General features: G+C 40.1%; 1 protein-coding gene across 2 annotated transcripts; it reads right to left on the reverse strand.

Annotated features, from left to right (window-relative positions):
* Positions 1–39: 39 nt before the first annotated feature.
* zmp:0000000711 (tubby-related protein 3) lies at positions 40–19858 on the reverse strand. 2 transcript variants are annotated; one of them, XM_027004061.2, is made up of 12 exons: positions 19786–19858; positions 12809–12850; positions 11764–11815; positions 5253–5415; positions 3967–4152; positions 3306–3448; positions 2924–3115; positions 2723–2835; positions 2511–2628; positions 2322–2420; positions 1941–2112; positions 40–1789 (listed from the first exon to the last, which is right to left on the reverse strand). In XM_027004061.2, exons 1-12 carry the CDS (start codon positions 19800–19802, stop codon positions 1656–1658), a joined length of 1431 nt encoding a protein of 476 aa, XP_026859862.2. In that variant the 5' UTR covers positions 19803–19858; the 3' UTR covers positions 40–1655. The 2 variants fall into 2 exon arrangements, with proteins under 2 accessions (XP_026859862.2, XP_026859860.2); XM_027004059.2 differs by having other exon boundaries at positions 3967–4155.
* Between the last annotated feature and the right edge of the window lie 1998 nt (positions 19859–21856).

The raw sequence follows: 21856 nt of genomic DNA on the forward strand, positions 1-21856 counted from the left end.
ACTCAGTGATCTTTAAAATATAATTTCAGAAAATATTACTTCACAAAATAGGGCTTTTTATTTCCAGTAAACTTCGACTGATTAATCACATACAGTACATAATGTAAACACACACAAACCAGGATTACAGGAGTTCACTAATTTAAAGGGAAAGAACCGTGCTTTAGTTCCCCATGATGTGGACTCGATTGTCAATTATACTGCATCCAGGCACTCTTTGCACTACACTTACAGTTAAGGCCATTTTTAAATTATATTTACCAGCCATTATTACCAAAATACTACATTTTCTCATTGGTATTTACATTTCATGAGGGAAACATTGCACTGTATTTTACTGATAGAAAAACCTATCAAGGCCACACGAACATTTAAAGGATAGATCACAATTTCACTCTGCAATATTTGAGGCTGTCACAAGTTAACATAGGTAAATAAATATATTAAAGGGGCAGAGGGCATAAACAGGCTGTGTGTAATGGCCAAAAGAGGAAACACATTTATTTCTTCTGAAGGTAATATTCCTACAATTACAATTGTGGGGCATAAGGCGTCTCTATTAGATCCATTCACTTCAATATATGGTATAGGAGCTCTTCAGGCAGCAGAGCTTGGACACTGAAATGGCCAGGAGTCATGGTTTGTAAAGGGGAGAAAGTAAACAAAGGATTCCAGCATCGCAACACTTTAAAACAGACAGCAAAGAACTAGCAAAAACCACTCTGACACTGATGTAAAAAATGTCAGTCTTTAGAAAAGGAGTACATTTTAAAAAACAAATGTAACTTAACAACTATACAATACCATTTAAAAGGTTTTAAAAAACATAAAAACCAAACCCGTCACAACCTGAACTCTACATTTAATGGTCATGCTTTCATTTCTGTTCCCAGGAAAGGTTATTGTACAACCACGATAACCATACAAGAGTCAACACTGGTAGAAGTGATGACATTCCATTCTCTTAATTTTTGCAAGGAAACACAAATCTCTCCCTTTTTGCTTTTGACAGTTGATCATCTTATTTCCATTTTGGACATTATGCCTCTATGCCTGATTGTATATCAATAGGAACCACCCTTCCCAAGCTGTCTGAACAGCAGGACATATTTTTTTACTTTCATGAAAAGTTGACTTTTAGGAGAGTTTTGTGCTAACAGTACAGAGAGAGAAAAGGTGTGCTCTGCTGGACCGAATCTCAGTGATGACTGGGAGGAAAAAGGTCCCTGCTAGGAAATATGTGGTTCTGTGTTCAGTTGCATAAAACCTAGGAAGAATGTTATGGGGAAAGTTAAGTGAGTTGCACAAAAAAAATGATCCCCCTTATATGTTTTGTTAAAATATTCCCTTAGGTTCATCACACGGTAGCAAAAGGTTAACCTACAAGACCAAGGTCTCCATAGCAACAATGTAACATTGCTGATGACACGGAAAACAAACTTAAACACTGAGAATTGAAAGAAACTACAGAATAACACCTAAGGAATACATTTCATATGCTATAAGCAACACACTTATTTAATTACTTTGAATGAGGGAAATGTAGCTCTTAACAAATCATCCTAAGTAAAGATGATGTTTTATGCAACGGGCCACTGTTGGTCTGTGTAAAGGAGTGTGTGTGAGAGTGAGAGCATGGAGGTGGCTGGTGTGTGTCACTCGCAAGCAAGTTTGCTGTCAAAGCTGGACAGGCCTATGGCAAAGGCCTGCAGGGCGCACATGGGGTAGTTATAGTCCAGCGTGAACACGTCCTCTGCCACACGCCCAAACTGCATCACGATGTAGTCCGCTGGGGAGACACACACGAAGAGAAGAGCCTTCTCAGAATCCAAACAGACAAGGGAATACTTTAGAGAGGAAGACGGATGGGGAGGGACAGAGGGAAACAGCCATATGAAGACACTACAAAGGGGCAAATGAGCAAGTGTTAGTGAACTCACGATCGTTGTCGTGGACAATCTGAAAGTTCTTCACAGAGGCCTGCGTGACCCTTCCATGGAAGTTAAGCACGTAGGACTGAGTGTCATCGTTCCACACTGGAGCCTTATTGTGCAGCTCAATCAGATTCTCCATTGCCCGAGTCTGCCATTTGCTCAATAATGACTCCTGATCCTGTTAACAATAAATACATATAGGAATTATGAAACTATAATTTAAAACATAATCTCTCATACTGAATTTGTCAAGAAAAAAATCTGGACCATTTGCCACACCTGAACAGCCATGAGAAGAGTGGAGAGGGTGGAGAGTGTCTGTGTGAGAGTGGGTGATTTGTGCCCATCCACAATGAGGAATAGAGCCTTAGTGTATATTCAACTCACATTAGTGGGGCGAACAGGAACGCGCTCAAAGTTCATATTCATGCCAGGGATGATGACTGTCATCTTGCGTGGCCCTTTAAATCCCAGCACATTGGTCTCCTACAGAGAAAACATGAGGCACATGTGTTCATTCAGCTGAGACACTGGGCAGTTTTGTGTGTGTGTAAGTGTGTAACTACATATACTCACATAGCAGATAGCTGCTAGCTCTTGCCTTGTGTTGCTCTCCTCCAGTAACGCTCCTGGGTTCTTGCTAGGGTTTGTTCCATTATCATATACTGTGAACTTGGTCCCCATCAGATTCGACCTGTGGTGGAGAAGACGACCCATGAGATGGTCCGTACACATTGAAAGAGGGAGCAGGTAGAAGGTATTTTACTTTGGCAGATTCCTGCACTCACCTCAGTTTCCCCACAAAGCTCTCGCCTTCACGAGAGAGGTCCGTGGCATCCACAGAGATCAAATAGTTTGAGGTCTTGCTCTTTTTCCTTTTTCTACCAGCCAACAGGAATAGCTGAGAGAAAGAGAGAGGCAGACAATGTGAGAATAAAAAGGCAGAGCAGCCCGGGTGGCACTTCTTGACTACTGCATGCCCCTCTGACCTTCTTGCCATCCTCTCGCTCCAAGTGCATGAAGTAGGTGGGGTACAGGCCGCGGTCCATGCCCTTCTTATCTCTTGTTATCCGGCACTTGACAGTAATGCCCCGCGGGGCCGGCCGCAGCACAAACTCCTCCAGGTTGTCCACCTCAATGGAGGGGGCCTCCACCATGGGTGAGCCCACTGCCACACACTCCTGATGGAGGCAGAAACAGCAGGCTGAATCACCTCACAAGCATGAGAGTGTGTTTAGGTATATGTGCCATGTGGGTATATCCAGTTACATACGCACACACGGCAGGGCTTTTGTGTGTGTGTGTGTGTGTGTGTGTGTGTGTGTGTGTGTGTGTGCGTGCACGTGCGCACAAAGAGACACAGGGTCTCACAGTGCTGGACTTGGTGCTGGAGGCGGAGGCAGGACGCATGGACTCTGTGTTAGGAGAAAGTGAGCGGACTCTATCTTCAGACTCATCATCATCATCATCATCACCATCACTGACTTCATCATAGTTCATACTACCTGAGAGTCCTGAGGAGGGAAGAAGTTGAGAATGACAAAACACAGAGAGATTCTCTGATATATGCCACATCAGTGCCATATATCACTCTTAACCTCAAATATTAGAGCATTCGAGGATAATAATTTTAAAGAAGCTAGGTGGGCTTCAAAGGACAGTCTCTCTAATTTTAATCCATGGGAAACCATCCTGAAGGTTACATTTGTTTCTGCTAAAGTTTTAAACCTAAGACGATTTTTATATTAATGCACTAAGAAGTCTTTGACTGGCAGTTGCCCAATAAAAATTAAACTGCCCATATAGTGTCATATGGGGAGTATTAGGATTGAGCTGTTCACTCTGAGTGTCCGCAGAGCAGAGCTGTGTAAATGGCAAACCCAGCTAAATTGACTCACTCTGCGTACCCACAGCAAACACTGGCGGCTGGGCCCTGCAGGGCTCTGTGAGCTTCTGTGTATACCAGCAGGAGCATGGACTAGCCATTGTGTGTGTGCTGTTGAGGCATGCATGTGTGCGTTTATGTAGTCACCTCGCCTCTGTAGTAGTGTGTGTATGTCTGTTTTGGGCTCCAGCAGCGCGTCTGTGTCTCCGTCTCTCTCTGGCTCCTCAGCTGGAGGGGGAGAGGGCTTCTCTGGTTGGCTTACTGACAGCACCTGTATATTGGTCCCTAGATCAGGTGCTTCTGATCCCAGGAAGGTTGCTGGCCCATCAATACCTGCTGGAGAAGTGGATTGTTTTAACACCACTGCCTGGGTTCTCATTTAGCATAGGAGAAAGGTGTGTTCCTAGATTGATTTGGCAAACACACTAATGTTTTGATGTTCTTTTTTTTTCTTTTTTTTTACTGCTTTCTGTGTATGATTTGTGTGTGTGTGTGTGTGTGTGGTGTAAGCTTTAATATGCCCTAATGAGATAAGCTAGGAGGATGTAGAATCCCCTTGCTTGCCTGTACACTCTGCATCTCTTTGACTGGTCTGATGCCTAAAGCCTGCCAGCCAAGGAGTCTCCTGCACTACAGTAACCACCCTACAGTCCACATGCTTCAAACGTTCTCATACACACAATAGCAAAGACAAAACACCACCACACACAAACAAGCCTGTCATTTAAAGATATGTGAATCTGGTGGCTCCCACTGAGATCTCAGTGTGACGCAGATGCCTAATCAACCTCCGCTGGGCTAAACACACTCACAACCCAGACTCACACCACCATGTTCATTCCTGTTCATACCCTCTGGCTGCCGCCTAAGGCCACTTTCCTCTCTCTCATATCCCACCTCTAATATCTCTAACGTCCGAAGTTGTAAGTGGTATGAGAGGATCCAGGCTGACTTTGACTCCTCTCCTTGCTGCCTGAGGGTCCAAGAGAGTCCAGATATCCTCACAGTCCCCCCACTCCATGCTACAGCTGTGATCCTCCCCTGAGAATGGCCCTGCTCTTGCCACAGGCCTCACACCTGTCAAACACTCAGCCCTCAGTGCAGGACCCTACACTCCTCCACCCTCTACTGACTGAACATTTCTGACAATTTCAAGTCATCTCGAATAGTCTAGATATAAACACTCAGCATTATGAATATCATCAAATCATCCTAAGACATCAAAGGCTCATCTAATAGGCCCTGATTGCTGCTAGTTCATGAATGGCATGGTTTACAGATTTTGAGTTTGCTGCCATTATCATCTTAGAAAACAAGCAGCATTCATGCATATGCCATTAATTCTACCTTATAGCATGCACTACAGGTCTTCATTCAGTATTTTTGAGCTATATACAAGTAACACCTTCTTTAGTCCCTCCCCTGTCTCTCACCATCAAGGATGACATCACTGGTGACGCTGAGGCGCGACTCAACAAGTGGTGCCTGCTCCTCACTGCGGCGGGGCCGAGAGCGTCGCGGACGCACCTCTGGGTTCGGCTGCACCATCAGGGGCTCCTGGCGTTTTCGACGTTGTTTCTGCTCCAATAGCGCCCGCTACACACCGGATGGCAAACAGACATTTAACACATTAACACTCTTGTGACAGTGACGGACTGGGACCAGGCTCCTGTGTCCTGAGCACAAGGTATATACACAAGGCAGATCCTGTTTGAGAAAGCAGTGTTTAGTGAGCTGACCTAATTGTGATGTTAAGGGGAATTCTGGTTTATTTGCCGGAGACACAGCTGAAAGAGGTGTGAACCCTTATAAACCCCAGTAACCACAGAAGTGCATTGCCACGAGTCATGAGAGTCTAGAAGTATGCTGAAAACCCTGAGCTGATTCCTCTTACGCTGATCATGCAGGTCAGCGTGAGTGGAAGAGTTATGTGGTGGCTAAGGATAAAGCAAAATAGGGCTATATAAGTAAATAAATAAATAGCGTTTGGGTACATCCCTTCAGAGGTAGTACTGAAAGCAGGTACATGTTCCTATGGGAACAGACATGGAAGACTGTGTGTCTCCTTGAAATACTTTTATTTCTCTTCTTAAATATCGCTCTCTCTCTCTCCCTCTCTCTTTCTCTTTGCAAGGGCATAGTTGTACACTGATGGCCACTGCAAGGAAGTCTAAATATAAATATAGTACAACAAACATCAGGACTCTAATTCTCATCTTCTATCATTACCCAACTATAGCTGTGTACTGTGAAATCACATTGCAACCTTTGTAGCGCTAACCTAAATACTGTGGAGTTCACGGGGATTTAAAATATGGCTGGTGATTTAAGTTGCCATTATTATGGAAAATCAATAACAGTAGATTGGAACTATGAACTAATTCAGTCACAGTGAGTGGACAGGCCTATTGGGGCATTCAAGGTGTGTTGCAATGGTTTCCTATGAAAGGGATCACCTGACAGTTTTTCCACTAACGAGCTGGACTTATTCCTGGTTAAATATGCAACTTAAGACAGAAGGACAAAATTAAATAGATTGAAAGCTTTTTAAAAGTGCCTAACTTTTGTAATGTATAAAATAGAATATAATCTCCATCTGATTATCACTGTAAAATTATTTTCTCATAAAAAGTCTTGAACAACAAAGGTAAAAGATCCACATGCTCTCAGGATAAATCTCATTAATGGAAACTAAGATAACCAAGTCCATCCGGAAGTTAGGTCACAGAAAGCTTATTATTTTCAATAAAACTAAAAGAATTTAAAGTAAATTAATGAGACAGAGATGTTAGCTTCACAGCTCAGGAAGTGTGGAACTCAAAATAGAACATAAAGCAGTATACACATGCATACAAACACACTGTGCACGTTTACTTCAATCACACACACACACACACACACACACACTCACCTGATTAATTTTAACTTTCTTCTCACATACACACAAAAAAACTGGATGATTTACAATAAGATGTGCAGTGTATACATGAACGCACCCCCCCCCAGCCGTATGACTACATAAACCATCTTTTCCCACCACTCTCTTATTGAACAAGCACACATATTGAGATTTGGAGAAGTGGACATCCTGTGAGAATCAGACAGGACTGCAGGAGTCTGTCAGGCTGGTGGCAGTGCTGCGGTACGCAGGGTTACAGCCAACACTATTTTTATGTCCCCAATCTACTGAAGTTATGTCCAGCTATGCCTGTCCCTCAAATCAGCAAAAGCAGTCTTTTCCATCAGCAATCTCATGCTCTCATATTCATAGGCAGAGAGAAAGAGAAAGAGAGATGGCTTGAGAGAGCGTGAAAAAGCAAGAGACAGAAAACTGAGTATGTGAGAGAAAAAGAAAATGAATGTGGGTGTGTGTATAACTACTGTTGGCAAGCAGAAGAAAAACGTAATGCAAGCAGTGAAAGACAGAGATACGATAAAGACATCTTAGAGACAGCACGAGAAAGGAACTGAGAGAGAATCTGAATGAGAGTGAGAGCGAGGTGAAAGCAGGGGAGATGGCAGCCTCAGTCTTAGGCTGTACCATTCCAGGCACACAGGGGAGAACTAGGGTAATTTCAAACAGGAAAAGGATGCCTGCATGCAGTACATAATCAGATTAACAGAGCTGGAATATTCAGAAGAATTTACAGCAATTTCACATTCAAGCATGTATGGCTTTTGTCACTACGTATGCCTGTCTAGGGATGGTCTTTCTTGTGTAATTGTAGGTGGCAGAAAGACATGAGTCTTTTACAGGGACACTTGATGCACAGCACCAGAATCAAATATTATCAGAGAACATAAAGGGCTGGGCATGATTTAATAACTTAATTACTGGTCCAATTACATTATTCCATATTTCAATATTTTTATAAAGAATTTAATTAGTAATTGCAGTAATCACATACAGCTCTCTACAAAGCTCACTGTTATTGTAGTGTCCATTGTTGGCCAGAAGAGGATGCCCTCTTGCCACCCACCCCTTTTGAGTCCTGGTTCCTCTCAAGGTTTCTTCCTCATGCTCTAGGGACTTTTTCCTTGCCACTGTAAAGGTGCTTTGTGACAACGGCTATTTAAATTATATTTAAATTATAACTTGCATACACAAACACACCATCAGTCCCTTAACTGCCCTTCACATCCACTCCAAAATCTACAAGCAAAGCCACACTCAGAAAGGATATCATTACACAGAGAACACAGATAATAAGGCATTATCACTTTAGCATACCTGGAGTTTATCTGAATTATGAAGATAATATTAAAAATTAATAAACATCATGCTGATTGTACTGTTATAGGTGCAAATGAATAGCATTTATAAGATCCTTGAAGAGCCAGCCATACAAAAAATAACCTTGGTCGGATTTGGTGTGAATCATATGAGATGATAACTGCCAAAAGTAAAAACCCACATGGAGTTAACTTTATTAGGTACACCTACTCAGTAGCTATATCCACAGGCTACCTTTTTTCCCTATTCTTTTTTTGTACGTTCTTTTTACTTATAAGTTAACTGTCTGCAGCCAACTTTATGGCTTCAAAATATTTTGCAATTGAGGGTCAAATATTTTGAGAACCAAAAAGTAGAATCCATAATGAAGAAATCAAAAGCATTTTCATTTATATCAAGAGTTTAAAAATAAATAAAGTTAAAAATAAATAACGTTTTGTAAATCAAATATTTCATTTCTAGTATTTTGAATCCTTTTCAGTTCTACATGCGTCTCTCTGTGTCTCGTTTTAAGTCCAATAAGTTTCTTGCTTTTGACCTGCCTTTGACATGAGGTCAGGACCTAGTGGACACTAAAAAGTGACTGATGGCTCAAGGTAATGTGACCCACAACCACGGAGTAAAGGTCATTACACACCAAACATAATTTTCCCTTGTGATTTATTTGGGCGATGTCAATTCGATTGCATGTATAATGACGGTATCTTAAACGCTAATCGTAATTTTTCGGACAACAAAAATGCGATAATTTTATTCGCCCTCTATTCGAACTTTCACCAGCGACAAAAAGTCATTAACCAATCACCATCGCTTCTGGTGTTGGCATAGCAACATACAAAGAATGCAGCTGGTTTTGATGACAACAAGCTGCTAGTCGCAGCTCTGGGTCTACAGTCAAAGGTTTTGAGACTCGCACAAATTTCGGTTTTTACAAAGTTTTTTTGGTGACAATTTGCATTAATTCTAGATTGTGAAGAGTGATCAGATGAATTGCAATTAATTCCTGCCATGAAAATTAACTTAATCACAAAAATTACTGCATTTCAGCCCTGCCACAAAATGGCCTGCTAACATAATTTCAATGATCATCTCGTTAGCTCAGGAGAAAGTGTTAACGAGGACAAGTTAACTGATATCACAGTCTGGTTGCTTTAAAAGGGTGGTGGTCCTTGAAGTTTTCTTCTGTTAACCATGGTTACCTCCAAGGAAACATGTGCAGTTATTACATTGCATCAAACACAGGCAAGGACATTGCTGCTTGTCAGATAGTGCCTAAATCAACCATTTATCAAATCATCAAGAACTTCAAGGAGAGAGGTTCAACTGCAGTGAAGAAGGCTTCAAGGCACCCAAGAAGGTCAAGCAAGCGCCAGGACCAGCTCCTAAAGAGGATGCAGCTATGGGATCGGGTCACCACCAGTGCAGCACTCAGGAATGGCAGAAGGTAGGTGTGAGTGCATCTGCATGCACAGTGAGGCAAAGGCTTTTGGAGGATGGCTTGGTGTAAAGAAGGGTAGCAAAGAAGCCACTTCTCTCCAAGAAAAAACATCAAGGACAAACTGACATTCTGCAGGAAGTATAGGGATTAGACTGCAGAGGACTGGGGTAAAGTCATTTTCTCTGATGAAGCACCCTTCAGACAGCCGGACAAATGATTGTCCGGAGAAGAAAAGGTGAGCACTACCATGAGTCCTGTTTCATGCCAATAGTGAGGCATTCTGAGATTATTCACGTGTGGGGTTACTTCTCATCCAAGGGAGTGGGTTTGCTCAAAATTTTGCCTAAGAACACTGCCATGAATAAGGAATGGTATCAAAACATGCTCTAAGAGCAACTTCTCCCAATTATCCAGGAGCAATTTCATGATGAACAATGCTTTTTCCAGCATAACGGAGCACCGTGACACAGAGCAAAAGTGATAACCAAATGGCTCGGTGAACAAAACACTGAAATCCCATTGAGAACCTGTGGTCAATCCTCACAAAGAGGGTGGACAAACAAAAACATGGAAACTGTGATCAACTCCAAGTACTGATTAGGCAAGAATATGTTGCCATCATTCAAGATTTTGCCCAGAAACTGATATCCAGCATGCCAAGGCGAATTGTAGAAGTCTTTAAAAAATAAGGGTCAACACAGTAAATATGAAATCTTTGCTTAAACTGGATGCATTTGTCAATATAAAGTTAAAAAAAAAAAAAAAACATGAAATTCTTATAATTGTACTTCACTATACCATATAAACATCTGACAAAAGGATCTAAAAAAACTGAGGTAGTAAACTTTGTGAAAACCAAAATTTGAGTCTCAAAACTTTTGGCCATGACTGTACAGAGACAGCAAAACTATCCTTGTTTCTTTTTTTCCCCCCAAAATCTGATGTACCCAGTATAGGCATGTTCCTTTTTCTGTGAGCAGGAAAATAACGTCTTCATCACGTTGATATTTTGTTCATCTTGGCCATTTTTCTCCCGGCGAAAAAAAATTAACCAGACAGCCAAATTTCCCAAATAATTTGCGATGCGTTCGCTGTGTATAGTTTGTAGACTAAAGAATTGTGTATGAATATTTCACATTTTCGCTTTGCTTTTTCACTTCACATTCAGTGTGTAACGGTCTCGAAATTCACACTACCCATTACGTCAGCACCAACTTGCCACTTAAGACTACTGGAATGACAAAAAGCAAGCACATGAAATCTGTCTGTTGCTACTTACATAGGAAGCATTCCTTTTTTATTTTTAATTATTAATCAATGATACCTGCAACATTACCTCGAGGAAATGCACAGAACCTTGGCCATCACCAAGAATGAGCTGTAAATTAATATTATTATATAAGATGAAGTATCTTTAAATTATAGCAAACTAATAGAGTCCCCATTTTATTAGTCAAAATATATACAAAAACAACAAATCATGTCCACATGGTTACTGTGTGAATATTTATCTTACAAGCCTAAGCCTTTGTATGACAAGTGTTTGTGTATATTGTAAAAAAGATGTACACAGATAGGGAAAACACTAAGTAGAATCTGAATACTACAACTGAGTGTGCTGGATTACAGTTGGAACTAAACTTTGCATTGCAACAAATCTCCTGCATCAGATGTAGATACCACTTTTATTTTGTAAGAATCGATAAAGTTCGCCACCTACCTAAAGACCTAGCTAGCTTTAATATATTAGTTTTTCTAATATTTTAATTTGTACAAATAACATATTAATGTATTAGTATGGCTTACAATGCATTAATTGCTTTTTTAACAGCTGATTGACTACCTCTCACTTTTTTAGCAGCTGGTTTTAGCATCTGATTCACTAATTCCCACCCATTCTGTGAGAAGGCAGACCAAAATTCTAGCAAAAAACATTTTGTACTGAGAAAAAGCAAGTCTGAAAAACACATGTATGTAACTGACAAGGATTCATCCAAGAACAAAATTAATCATTTATGTGAGTAAATTACAAAATGAGTGGTTCAACACAGAAAATAATCTATTTACAAACCAACTTTTCAAACTCTTGGCATAGATAAATGCCCTCATTTACAAAGTTCGCGGTTATGGATTCTGTTCAATATAATCTAGACTATTTAATCAATGACCTGATCACAGGAAATAAAAAAGGGCTGGTGGTGTCTGTATATTTTATGTATATATAGATCTGATCAGTAGATCCAATCAGCGTTAATGGAAAATAAATAAATACCTGCTTCTCCAGCTTCTGCTGTCTGAGGCTGTTGCTGTCATCATCCAGTGCACTGCAAACACAAAACCTTCATTAAACATTTAACTACACTTAAGTTACAAATGCACATCCTGTGACTGCCAGTCATCTATGTCTTATTATGATGTAGTCAGCAGCACAACAGTAAGTCTTCATTGTCTTCAACTGCTAGACCACAACAGAGGATCAAAAGCATCCTCATGCATTCATAAATGTTTACTTTCAGACCTTCTGGATTTCAGACCTGCTGAATTAGTAATTTAAAGTCTTGAAGTTGTAGAGTTTATAGGATTTGTGAGTGGGGTGCAGTTTTCAAGTTGGTAACATGTTAGTGACATGCCAGTTCGGTTGCAGGTACATTTAAATGGGGATCTATGAGTGTGATAAAAAAGTGTTTGAGTATTTGAATGTTTTTGCGGTGTTAGTGGAGAAGCCTGAGCTTGATTTGAGGCATCATGAAATTGCTAGGGAGGAACGTGAGAATGCCTGAGGATGGCTGATGTATGGGCTACAGGGTGTTATGGAGTGTTTATGTTGTTATGATCATGTCAATCAATAACAGAAAGATAAGACCAAATCATCATTCTACATATAAAACAAAACCATCAAAAAACCTGACAAGCTTACAAAGTAATACAAACGTAAAAACATAATAGAGAATATTATTTCATTAGGGAGCTGACCAGTCAGTGGAGCTCTAAACTGACTTAGTGGTACTTGGTAATGCTAGTAAGTCGCTCTGGATAAGAGTGTCTGCTAAATGCCGTAAATGTAAATGTAAATGTAGTAAGCGATAGGTTTTAGCATAAGTGATAACAGATGTTACATTAGGGCATGAGCATAGAGACCTGTAACTAAAGGCAGTAATTATTTCTGGCCTTACAACCCTCAATACATCACTTTTTACAAATCATATTTGCTAATTACAAAACGTGATTATAAAGAAAATAAAGAAGTTAACTCTAGCTGTTCTTTAACTTTTAACATGAATGAGTCGGTCTAATGGACAGGTGTGTTTCTATCTCACCTGGCTGTAGAAGTAGAAGAGAAGCTGGAGGAGCTCGAGGGTCTTTGTTCCCAACGTAATGTCAGACAGACACAGAATAGAGAACACAAAATGATAGTAGGTTAGTCAATCATAGGGAAGCTATGGTGAGTATCTGTCACTTCTTGGCCCTCTTTCACTGAGGCAGCAGGACTGACATCGCCCTGTACCTCTGTGCCTTCTGTTCCAAGTCCAGCATGCTGCTCCTCAGGATGGGACTCCCCTTTAAACCTGCAGCACTAAGAGAGTCGCGTCCTGACTTAAGTCTCCGATATCTAAATGTTTCATGGTGTGTGTGACACAGGCAAGGTGGCAGAGCACGTTCCTGCTGGTGTGGCACCTACTTTGCAACAATGGATACCCATGTCAACATGTCAACATTCTGTGCAGCCAGCATCCTCTAGCTCTGACAGAGCTCTGACAGCCACTTACTTTAAACACAACACTACCCATACACCCACTCACACACTCACCCACCAACCTTTACCTATTTGCTCACTGGAAGACTAGCCAAACATTCCACAGTCATTTTGTATTTTATGGTCATTGTATAGAAAGAATAGTGAGAGTTCCAATCATTCGTATCACAATATCCTGTACTGTAATATGCCCCTATCACATATACTCTCAGTTGTACTCGGAATAAATTGTAGCCAGGGCTGAACAAAACTTCCCCTCTTCCCCTCAGCCTAGGTGATAAGCATAATAATACTGACTGATCCAGAGAGAACCACTACATTTTAGGACTAATAGTAATAGGGAGGGGAGGGGAGAGGAGAGGAGAAGAGAGGAGAGGATGAAATGGACTGTGTCCATATGTCATTGAGGCAGTAAGATGCATCACAGACAGCACTGACAAACTTCTCACCAACGCAGTGAACCTCACACTGCATGTAACCCCATAATAGTAGAGAGCGAAACCATGAGCATCCAGTGGTTTTAATGACTCTGGTACCATGTTTTAGGATAGATATCCCTTCAAATGTTATATGTGAAGACTACATTTGACCCAATACATGACCTGACCTGTGACAGTCACCAGTATAATATAGGCTCATAATTATAGTGCCAGTATAAGGTTTTTGCATTTTCCCTGCAAATAGTTATTATCCGTTTTCACATATGTAAGTTAATACAGCCAAGTGAGCTTTTCCAAGCTGAAAATGATGACTGAAGACTGCATCGTGCTGATCTCCCACCCAAAAGAGTCACAATACACAAGCATCAGTGACACAATCACTACTAAAGTGAAGACAAAGGCTGCATGTTATTACACAGAAACACACAAAGACACACAGCCTCCACCTACCCACACACAAGATCAACAATAGCTGGAGCTATAATCTATAGCTCCAAGTCATTAAATTCAAACTTCAAATCTCACTGTCGCAGTTAACTAGAGTGCATAGGTGAGTAGACATCTGACACCTGCGTAGTTACAGCAAACAAGTCCAAACCTGACACAAGTTTAGTATCCTGGTCCAAAATAAGGGACGTCGCACATGATACATGGAGACATCCAGTAAGGCAGCAATATCACATCACCCCAATCTACCACCTCCCTCTGACTCAGCAGCATCCCCCACCACACCCTGTATTGTGTATGCGGGTGTACCTGTATGACCAGCGACTGTAGACAGGCTGAGAAGGAGTCTTCACAGAGTCCATGGTGTGTGTCAATATGAGTGTGCCAGCGTGTGGAGACCTGATATGCACTCAGACTGGGTGAGGCAGTTCCACCTGTGCTCAGGTCCACCCACACCCCTACCCCTACCCCTGCAGGTGAGCTCTGAGATCTGGCAGTTGCTATGGCAACAATGCCTCTCAAACATCCTTTGAAAACCCAGGCCACCATAGAGCAAAAAGCCTTTGGTCTGGAACTGTGAGTGTAGCGAATACATCTTGTTCAAACAAAAACACATCTGACAATGCCTGTCATATTCCAACGGTCAGTTCAATAATAAAAATAGCAGGACTCAGTTTTCATGATTTAGGCTTATATCCAGTGGAACTCTGAGTTGGTGTGTGTGATTGTGTCCTTTATTCATGCTCATCATCAGTTAGGCAGCAATACCACAGGTTAGCTGTAACTCAAAGTAAATTTCAAATCAACGCCATACTCTGCCTTCAGCTATAGGACCATTAAGAGTTTACTTCTCTGTTACCTCAAACAACCTGCTATAAACCTGAGATCAACTGAAGGACAGAAGTTCTAAAATGTTTTTTTGTATCATCATTATCTAGCATATTTAGTTTAAGCATTTGTCAAATATCCAATAGTTGTAATTCCATTCATTTCCATTTAAGGAGTGCCTGAGGTTACACACAGAGGAGTGACGACATCCATAGAAGGAAACCATCAGAGGGAGCTTCACGATGTTGCTGGGATACCTGGACTTCAGGGAATATCTTTCTGCGTATGAGGTTGCATATCAGTCAATTTTTAGCATTACCTACAGACAGTCCCCTCTGGAGATAATTAACAAACTCTGTTCAAACAAAACAAGACCAAAAGGAAAAACATTCCAACAGCAGTCTCAGCAGAGTCCAAGCCTGTGGCCCCTTTGCATGCTGCCATAGCATCAGTTCATAAGAGAGAAGAAAATCAGGCTGACAGAAACTAACATAAGAGTTTCTTGTACAAAGCAGACAAGAGAGGAAGCACTCTAATCAAAGGCTAATCAAAGTATTCTCTGTTTGGTTAACCACAGAACATACTCAGATACATACACAAGCAAACTTGCTGGGCGCCACTAAGTGACTCAAGTCTGTTTACTGTACTTGTTTGGCTCTCTCACAATAGACAATGTCTTATAGCATACAGCAAATTGAAGCTACAGTGGTGTGAAAAAGTGTTTGCCCCCTTCCTGATATCTTTTTTTTTTTTTGCATGTTTGTCACACTTAAATGTTTCAGATCAAACTAATTTAAATGTTAGACAAAGATGACACAAGTAAACACAAAATGCAGTTTTTAAGTGAAGGTTTTTATTATTAAGGGGAAAAAAATCTAAACCTACATGGCCCTGTGTGAAAAAGTGATTGCCCTCTAAACCTAATAACTGGTTGGGCTACCCTTAGCAGCAACAACTGCAATCAAGCATTTGCGATAACTGGCAATGAGTCTTTTACAGCACTGTGGAGGAATTTTGGCCCACTCATCCCACCCTAACCCCCTGTTAAAACATAAATGAACTGTGGTTTATTACATCCTTGGAAAGCTAAGTTAAATTTCTCTAGCCACACCCAGGAATGATCACTGCCACACCTGTTCTGAATCAAGAAATCACTTAAATAGGACCTGCCTGACAAAGTGAAGTAGACCAAAAAATAAATAAATAAATAAATTAATTAATTAAAATAAAAAATCATCCTCAAAAGCTAGACAGAATGCTGTGAGCCAAAGAAATTCAGGAACAAATGAGATAGAAAGTAATTGAGAGCTATCAGTCTGGAAAAGGTTATAAAGCCATTTCTAAAGCTTTGGGACTCCAGCGAACCACAGTGAGAGCCATTATCCACAAATGGCGAAAACATGGAAGTGGTAAACCTGGCTGACCAAAAGGGGCTGGCTGACCAATACTACCCCAAGAGCGCAGCAACAACTCATCCAAGAGGTCACAAAAGATCCCACAACAACCAAAGAACCATAGGCCTCACTTGCCTCAGTTAAGGTTAGTGTTCATGACTCTGCCATAAGAAAGAGACTGGGCAAAAATGGCCTGCATGGCAGAGACGAAAACCACTGCTGAGCAAAAAGAACATAAAGCCTCGTCTCAGTTTTGCCAGAAAACATCTTGATCCCCAAGACCTTTAAGAAAATACTCTGTGGACTGATGAGACAAAAGTTGAACTTTTTGGAAGGTGTATGTCCTGTTACATCTGGCATAAAAGTAGCACAGCATTTCAGAAAAGGAAGATCATACCAACCGTAAAATATGGTGGTGGTAGTGCGACAGTCTGGGGCTGTTTTGCTGCTTCAGGACCTGGAAGACTTGCTGTGGTAATTGGAACCATGAATTCTGCGCACTTGGGTTCTGCAGCAGGACAATGATCCAGAATACACCAGCAAGTCCACCTCTGAATGGCTTAAACAAAATTAAGACTTTGGAGTGGCCTAGTCAAAGTCCTGACCTGAATCCAATTGAGATGCTGTGGCATGACCTTAAAAAGGCGGTTCACGCTCGAAAACCCTCCAATGTGGCCGAATTACAACAATTCTGCAAAGATGAGTGGGCCAAAATTCCTCCACAGTGCTGTAAAAGACTCATTGCCAGTTATGGCAAATGCATGATTGCAGTTGTTGCTGCTAAGGGTGGCCCAACAAGTTATTAGGTTTAGGGGGCAATCACTTTTTCACACAGGACCATGTAGGTTTAGATTTTTTTTTTTTCCCCTTAATAATAAAAACCTTCATTTAAAAACTGCATTTTATGTTATCTTTGTCTAATATTTAAATTTGTTTGATGATCTGAAACATTTAAGTGTGACAAACATGCAAAAAAATAAGATATCAGGAAGTGGGCAAACACCTTTTCACACCACTATATAACCAGTTTAGGTTACTTCAGTCTAAAATTCCTGCCATCCCTCATCACCACAGATTAGGTTTAATCATTCTTTAATTTCCTTCTTTTTTTTACTAATGATGTCAACAGGTTTGTGGAGTTAGTCATATCATTTACATTGTTTGCAATAAGAATGATTTCATTACATTTAATGGCCAAAAACAGCCATGTAGCCACTAGGCAACCAGAAACAACAGCATGATTAGAATCTATCCACTGTACTAAGAAACAGAATTAATATCCAGTCTGTAGGACTGACTGAATGGTGAGGCATGGACATTCTGGTTATTAGTTCTTTCTGACCTTATACTTAATGAATAAGGTCTGAGCCAGCCTCTCATCTAAGGCAGCTTGGTTTACCATTTCTCATTCTCTAGATGATGTTTTGGGAACTCCTACTACTGAGCTGTATAGGCTGGACTACATCTATCACTATGTCTGCTCTAAACAAATTTGAAGGTGGTACTACTGCAATGTGAGTCACCATATCAGTAGGAGGAAAAAGACAGGGGGTGGAAAAGTGGTTAAAAAATAAGACTTTTTCATGGCACATATAACTGTGCCTCCTTGGACATAGAGAACCAGTGGAGATGAAGGTGAACACGGTTGAGTGTGGTGCTATAGAAACCTCCCCATCACTTGCTCATGTACATTACTGTTCTGTTCCATACTATGAATGGACTGTCTACATAAACAGAAATTCTGTACAATTAACATAACTTTGTGCCCCTTCGTATGTTTGGAGTAAATAGAAACAACTTTCTGATGTTCTAAACAGACATCACTGCAGTTCCGATTCAAGCTCCAAGGCATAAACACTTTCTTTCGGATGAGTGTTATTTAAACCTTTTGAGCTGAACAACCAGATTGTTAGCGGGAATACACTGCCAGCATTCATGTCTAAATCATTACAGATGGGAAGACTCTTGGAGCAGAAGTAAGAAAAGGTCAAGGGCTCCAAATTTTCACAGTCCCCTTACAGGAGCTTGGACAAAGGACAAGGACCCAAATAGGGATACAAAAACATTACTTTCATGACCACCCCTGATTCTACAGATACTATGCAACATTCTCTGGAATACAAAATGGTGTGTTTCGAAAAGGCAGGGGCAATGGATAAATTCAAACCACAGCCTGCAATTAAAATCACTTTCAGCTATCTTGCATTCCATCGCCCTTCATCAGGATATGGTGTTTCAATTTTTTCCAGGACACAGCCATGTCAAAGGTAATCTAAGGACCAGCAAGAAACAGCGGCAATAAAGCTAAACTTCCTCACAGAACAGCAAAATGCATTCAGAAAATAGATACCACTAAACGGTATGCTTGCTAGCCATCTAGTCTGCTTTGTCAGCTACAAGTACCACAAGAAAACTGAATCAGGTTACACAATCATAGTTAGCTATCTTAACACACTAACCGCAAAAGAAATACAGTAAGATACTAGTTATCAAAGCACACCTATGTTCTATATTATACCTACCTGTTTCTGTTGATGTTCTATCAAAACAGCTAACCCTAGCTATCTTAGCGTTACATATTTCAAGTCATTTTGTAAAATTACAGACCAAAATATTTTCAAAAATGTTAAAGCGCAGCTGGTAATAGCGGAGCTTGACGCAACATTTTTTTGTCAGCATCTATGCTTGTATCATAGCTAGCTATGAATATGTATTAAACCAGCATCGCATTTTACAGTAATAAAAGAGTATAATAATAGCAATATGATTAACTTCTAAGTTCATGGTCTAGCTATAGCTATCTGATCTCGTTAAGTCAGACTGTTCTTTTTATCAGCTAGATAAATTAACCACAGTCAGATAGAATATCTTAACAGTCAGCTAGCTAACCAACAGTACCTGGGTTGCAAGCTATTCGGCTATGGGACTGGACGCGAAGTACCTAACCTATCGCTATCTATTAAACCTCGTATTTATAAATAAACAAATAGATAGATAGATAGATAAATAAATAAATAACAGAGCATCAGGTCATGCATGTTCGCTGGCTATCCATATGTATTTTTCCTTTCTGTACCGAGTAAAATACGTTGTTTCCTTAGCTATTGTTCTATATGTCTACATATTCAGGAATATTTGTTCTCACAAGTTATCTAGTTAACAACAGAAAAGGGCAAAAATGCTTGTAGGCTACCCAGCTAACCTAACGTTTACTATGGTTAGCGAAGTAGCTAGCTAGCTAGGATAGCAATATAGCTAGTTTAAGGTTAGCTGGACAAGCCGCAGCTTGTCGAACATGCAATAGGACTCACTGAAAAAGTTAATAAATCTACTGTAGCTATTAAGTTAAATCTCGTGATGACTCCTCATTGTGCTTTATTTTATAAGTGTGCGGAAATTCCACTCTCATCAACAAATTTGTCAGCGTTTACCTGATATAGTAACTCATGTTTATCCACGGTTGCTATGGATCCCCAGCTGTTGCCTTTCCCCTCCCAGTGCAAATAACTGTCCTTGTGAAAAAAAGCCGCCAGTTAGCTCTACTCTATCAGCAACACATATTTACAAGACACTTGGCCATTGGCCGTAGTGGAGTGAAAGACAAGTTGATTGGTTGTAGTGAATCTGTTGCCAGATCAACAAGAATTCCATATGTATTGATTCCATTTAAGATTTTATTGGGGAACATGAAAAAGTAATGCTCTTCGAGTTTTCTGGATGGAAATTATCTCAGGAATGTAGCTGGTTAAATTATAGAAAAATGGTTCAGGCTTATTTGTTATTTCACAGTAACGTTTTGTTGACATTATATTTTCAAAAGCATTTACTCGGTAATTTTTACTAATTTGGCTTAATATTTGCTCTCTTTTTTACTGTGCATATTACAGTTACAGTCTGAAGATTTCTGTGGCTCAGAAGAAAAAGGGTGAAAAGAAACTTTTTAACATTGCAAAAAATGAACCAGCTTCACGAAATTAAATGGATCCTGGTGTAAGCTAGGTGCTGACAGCATGTCCCGTTAACCCTGAGGTTACCAAATCTTTTAAACTAAAACTACCTTTCTCTCGGCACAGCTCACAGTGGATTTTAACAGAAATTTGACACAGTGATATTCAAATTATAAACTGATCAAAATATGGTCATTTTGGTGTAATTGTTGTGCATTTTGTTTTTCAAAAGTGTTTGGGAAGACTGACATTCAGATTTGTTACTCTGTTGTAATATGTGCAGCAGTCCTAGGAGAAGTATTAGAAAAGTAATAATCATAATAATTAAAGCATGATGTATAGCTAGTTTTTGTAGACTGGAGAACTCAGCACAAACTACTAGTGCTTCTTCACCTTAACAGAGAATAATATGATATTTCATCTAAAAGAATTAAGTCAAAAAGTCATGCATGACAAGTTTTCTATAATAGAAGATATACAACTACTGTTGTATGAATACAGTTGGTATTAATTGCAACACCTAATGAGAGAATACTGCTTTCTGTCTGATGACGGTACAATTGCTGATTTGAGTCTCTGGGCAAAAAAGTGTGTTCTTTGAGACTACAAGTAAAATGCAATAGGAAATGTAAATTATAAACCCTAATTCTATAACATATGGAAAGATTTTATGTTATCTGCTTTGGATTCATCACTAAACATTCAACATTCAAAATGAAGGGAATAGATGAATGTGATGAGGATAATTTAGCTGAAGGGAAACGAGGAAGGCTTATGTCTAACAAACTGTTAGCTTTCACACTGCAGGACATGCACAGCCGCTGGAGGTGAGGTGATATGCTTGTTTGTATGCCTTCTGAAACTACGCAACACTTTTTTTTTCTATTAAAATGGTGGCATAAATAATGATAGAGGTTCATGGCATAGATAAAAATACAAGCAATTACCTTGAAGCTGGAATTTTGTCTGGACGTTTGCCTATTTTTATACTGACTTTGTGAAAATTTGTTTGGGAGTGATAGCTAATAAAAGACCCTACGGGCCCGAGTAAGACCCAGAATTATTTACAATAAGAACTTGATGCAGTGGGAGCAGGCAGTATTATGGCTTTGAATGAAAGGTACCATGATACAATGAAATTATTTAGACACTAACAGAGCTCATGTCCATTCCATGCTAGACACTTGTATAAAGTGTAATCAAGGACATTAACATCATTATCATGGTTTTAAAGATGTACTTTATTGTAACTTTGCATATCACTACTGACACGTGACTGCCACAGATATAGCACAAACACACACCCACAAACTGCAAAACAAATACAAATTCTATTAATTGTTCTACATCATTCAGTGGGAGGTGTAGATAATTTAATGCATGCATTTGATGAGGGATAGTATGCAAAGGTGTGTTGATTTACTTACTTCTTTTTATCTCAATTTCATTGTTATGCCAATTCTCACCTGTTGGCTATTTGTCACGGTAAGCTGGCAGTCCAGGAGGAGGGACACACCCACTCATTCACTCACACACTCAACATACCTGCCATGGT

Source organism: Electrophorus electricus, chromosome 2 (assembly GCF_013358815.1).
Source record: "Electrophorus electricus isolate fEleEle1 chromosome 2, fEleEle1.pri, whole genome shotgun sequence".
NCBI classification, from domain to species: domain Eukaryota; kingdom Metazoa; phylum Chordata; class Actinopteri; order Gymnotiformes; family Gymnotidae; genus Electrophorus; species Electrophorus electricus.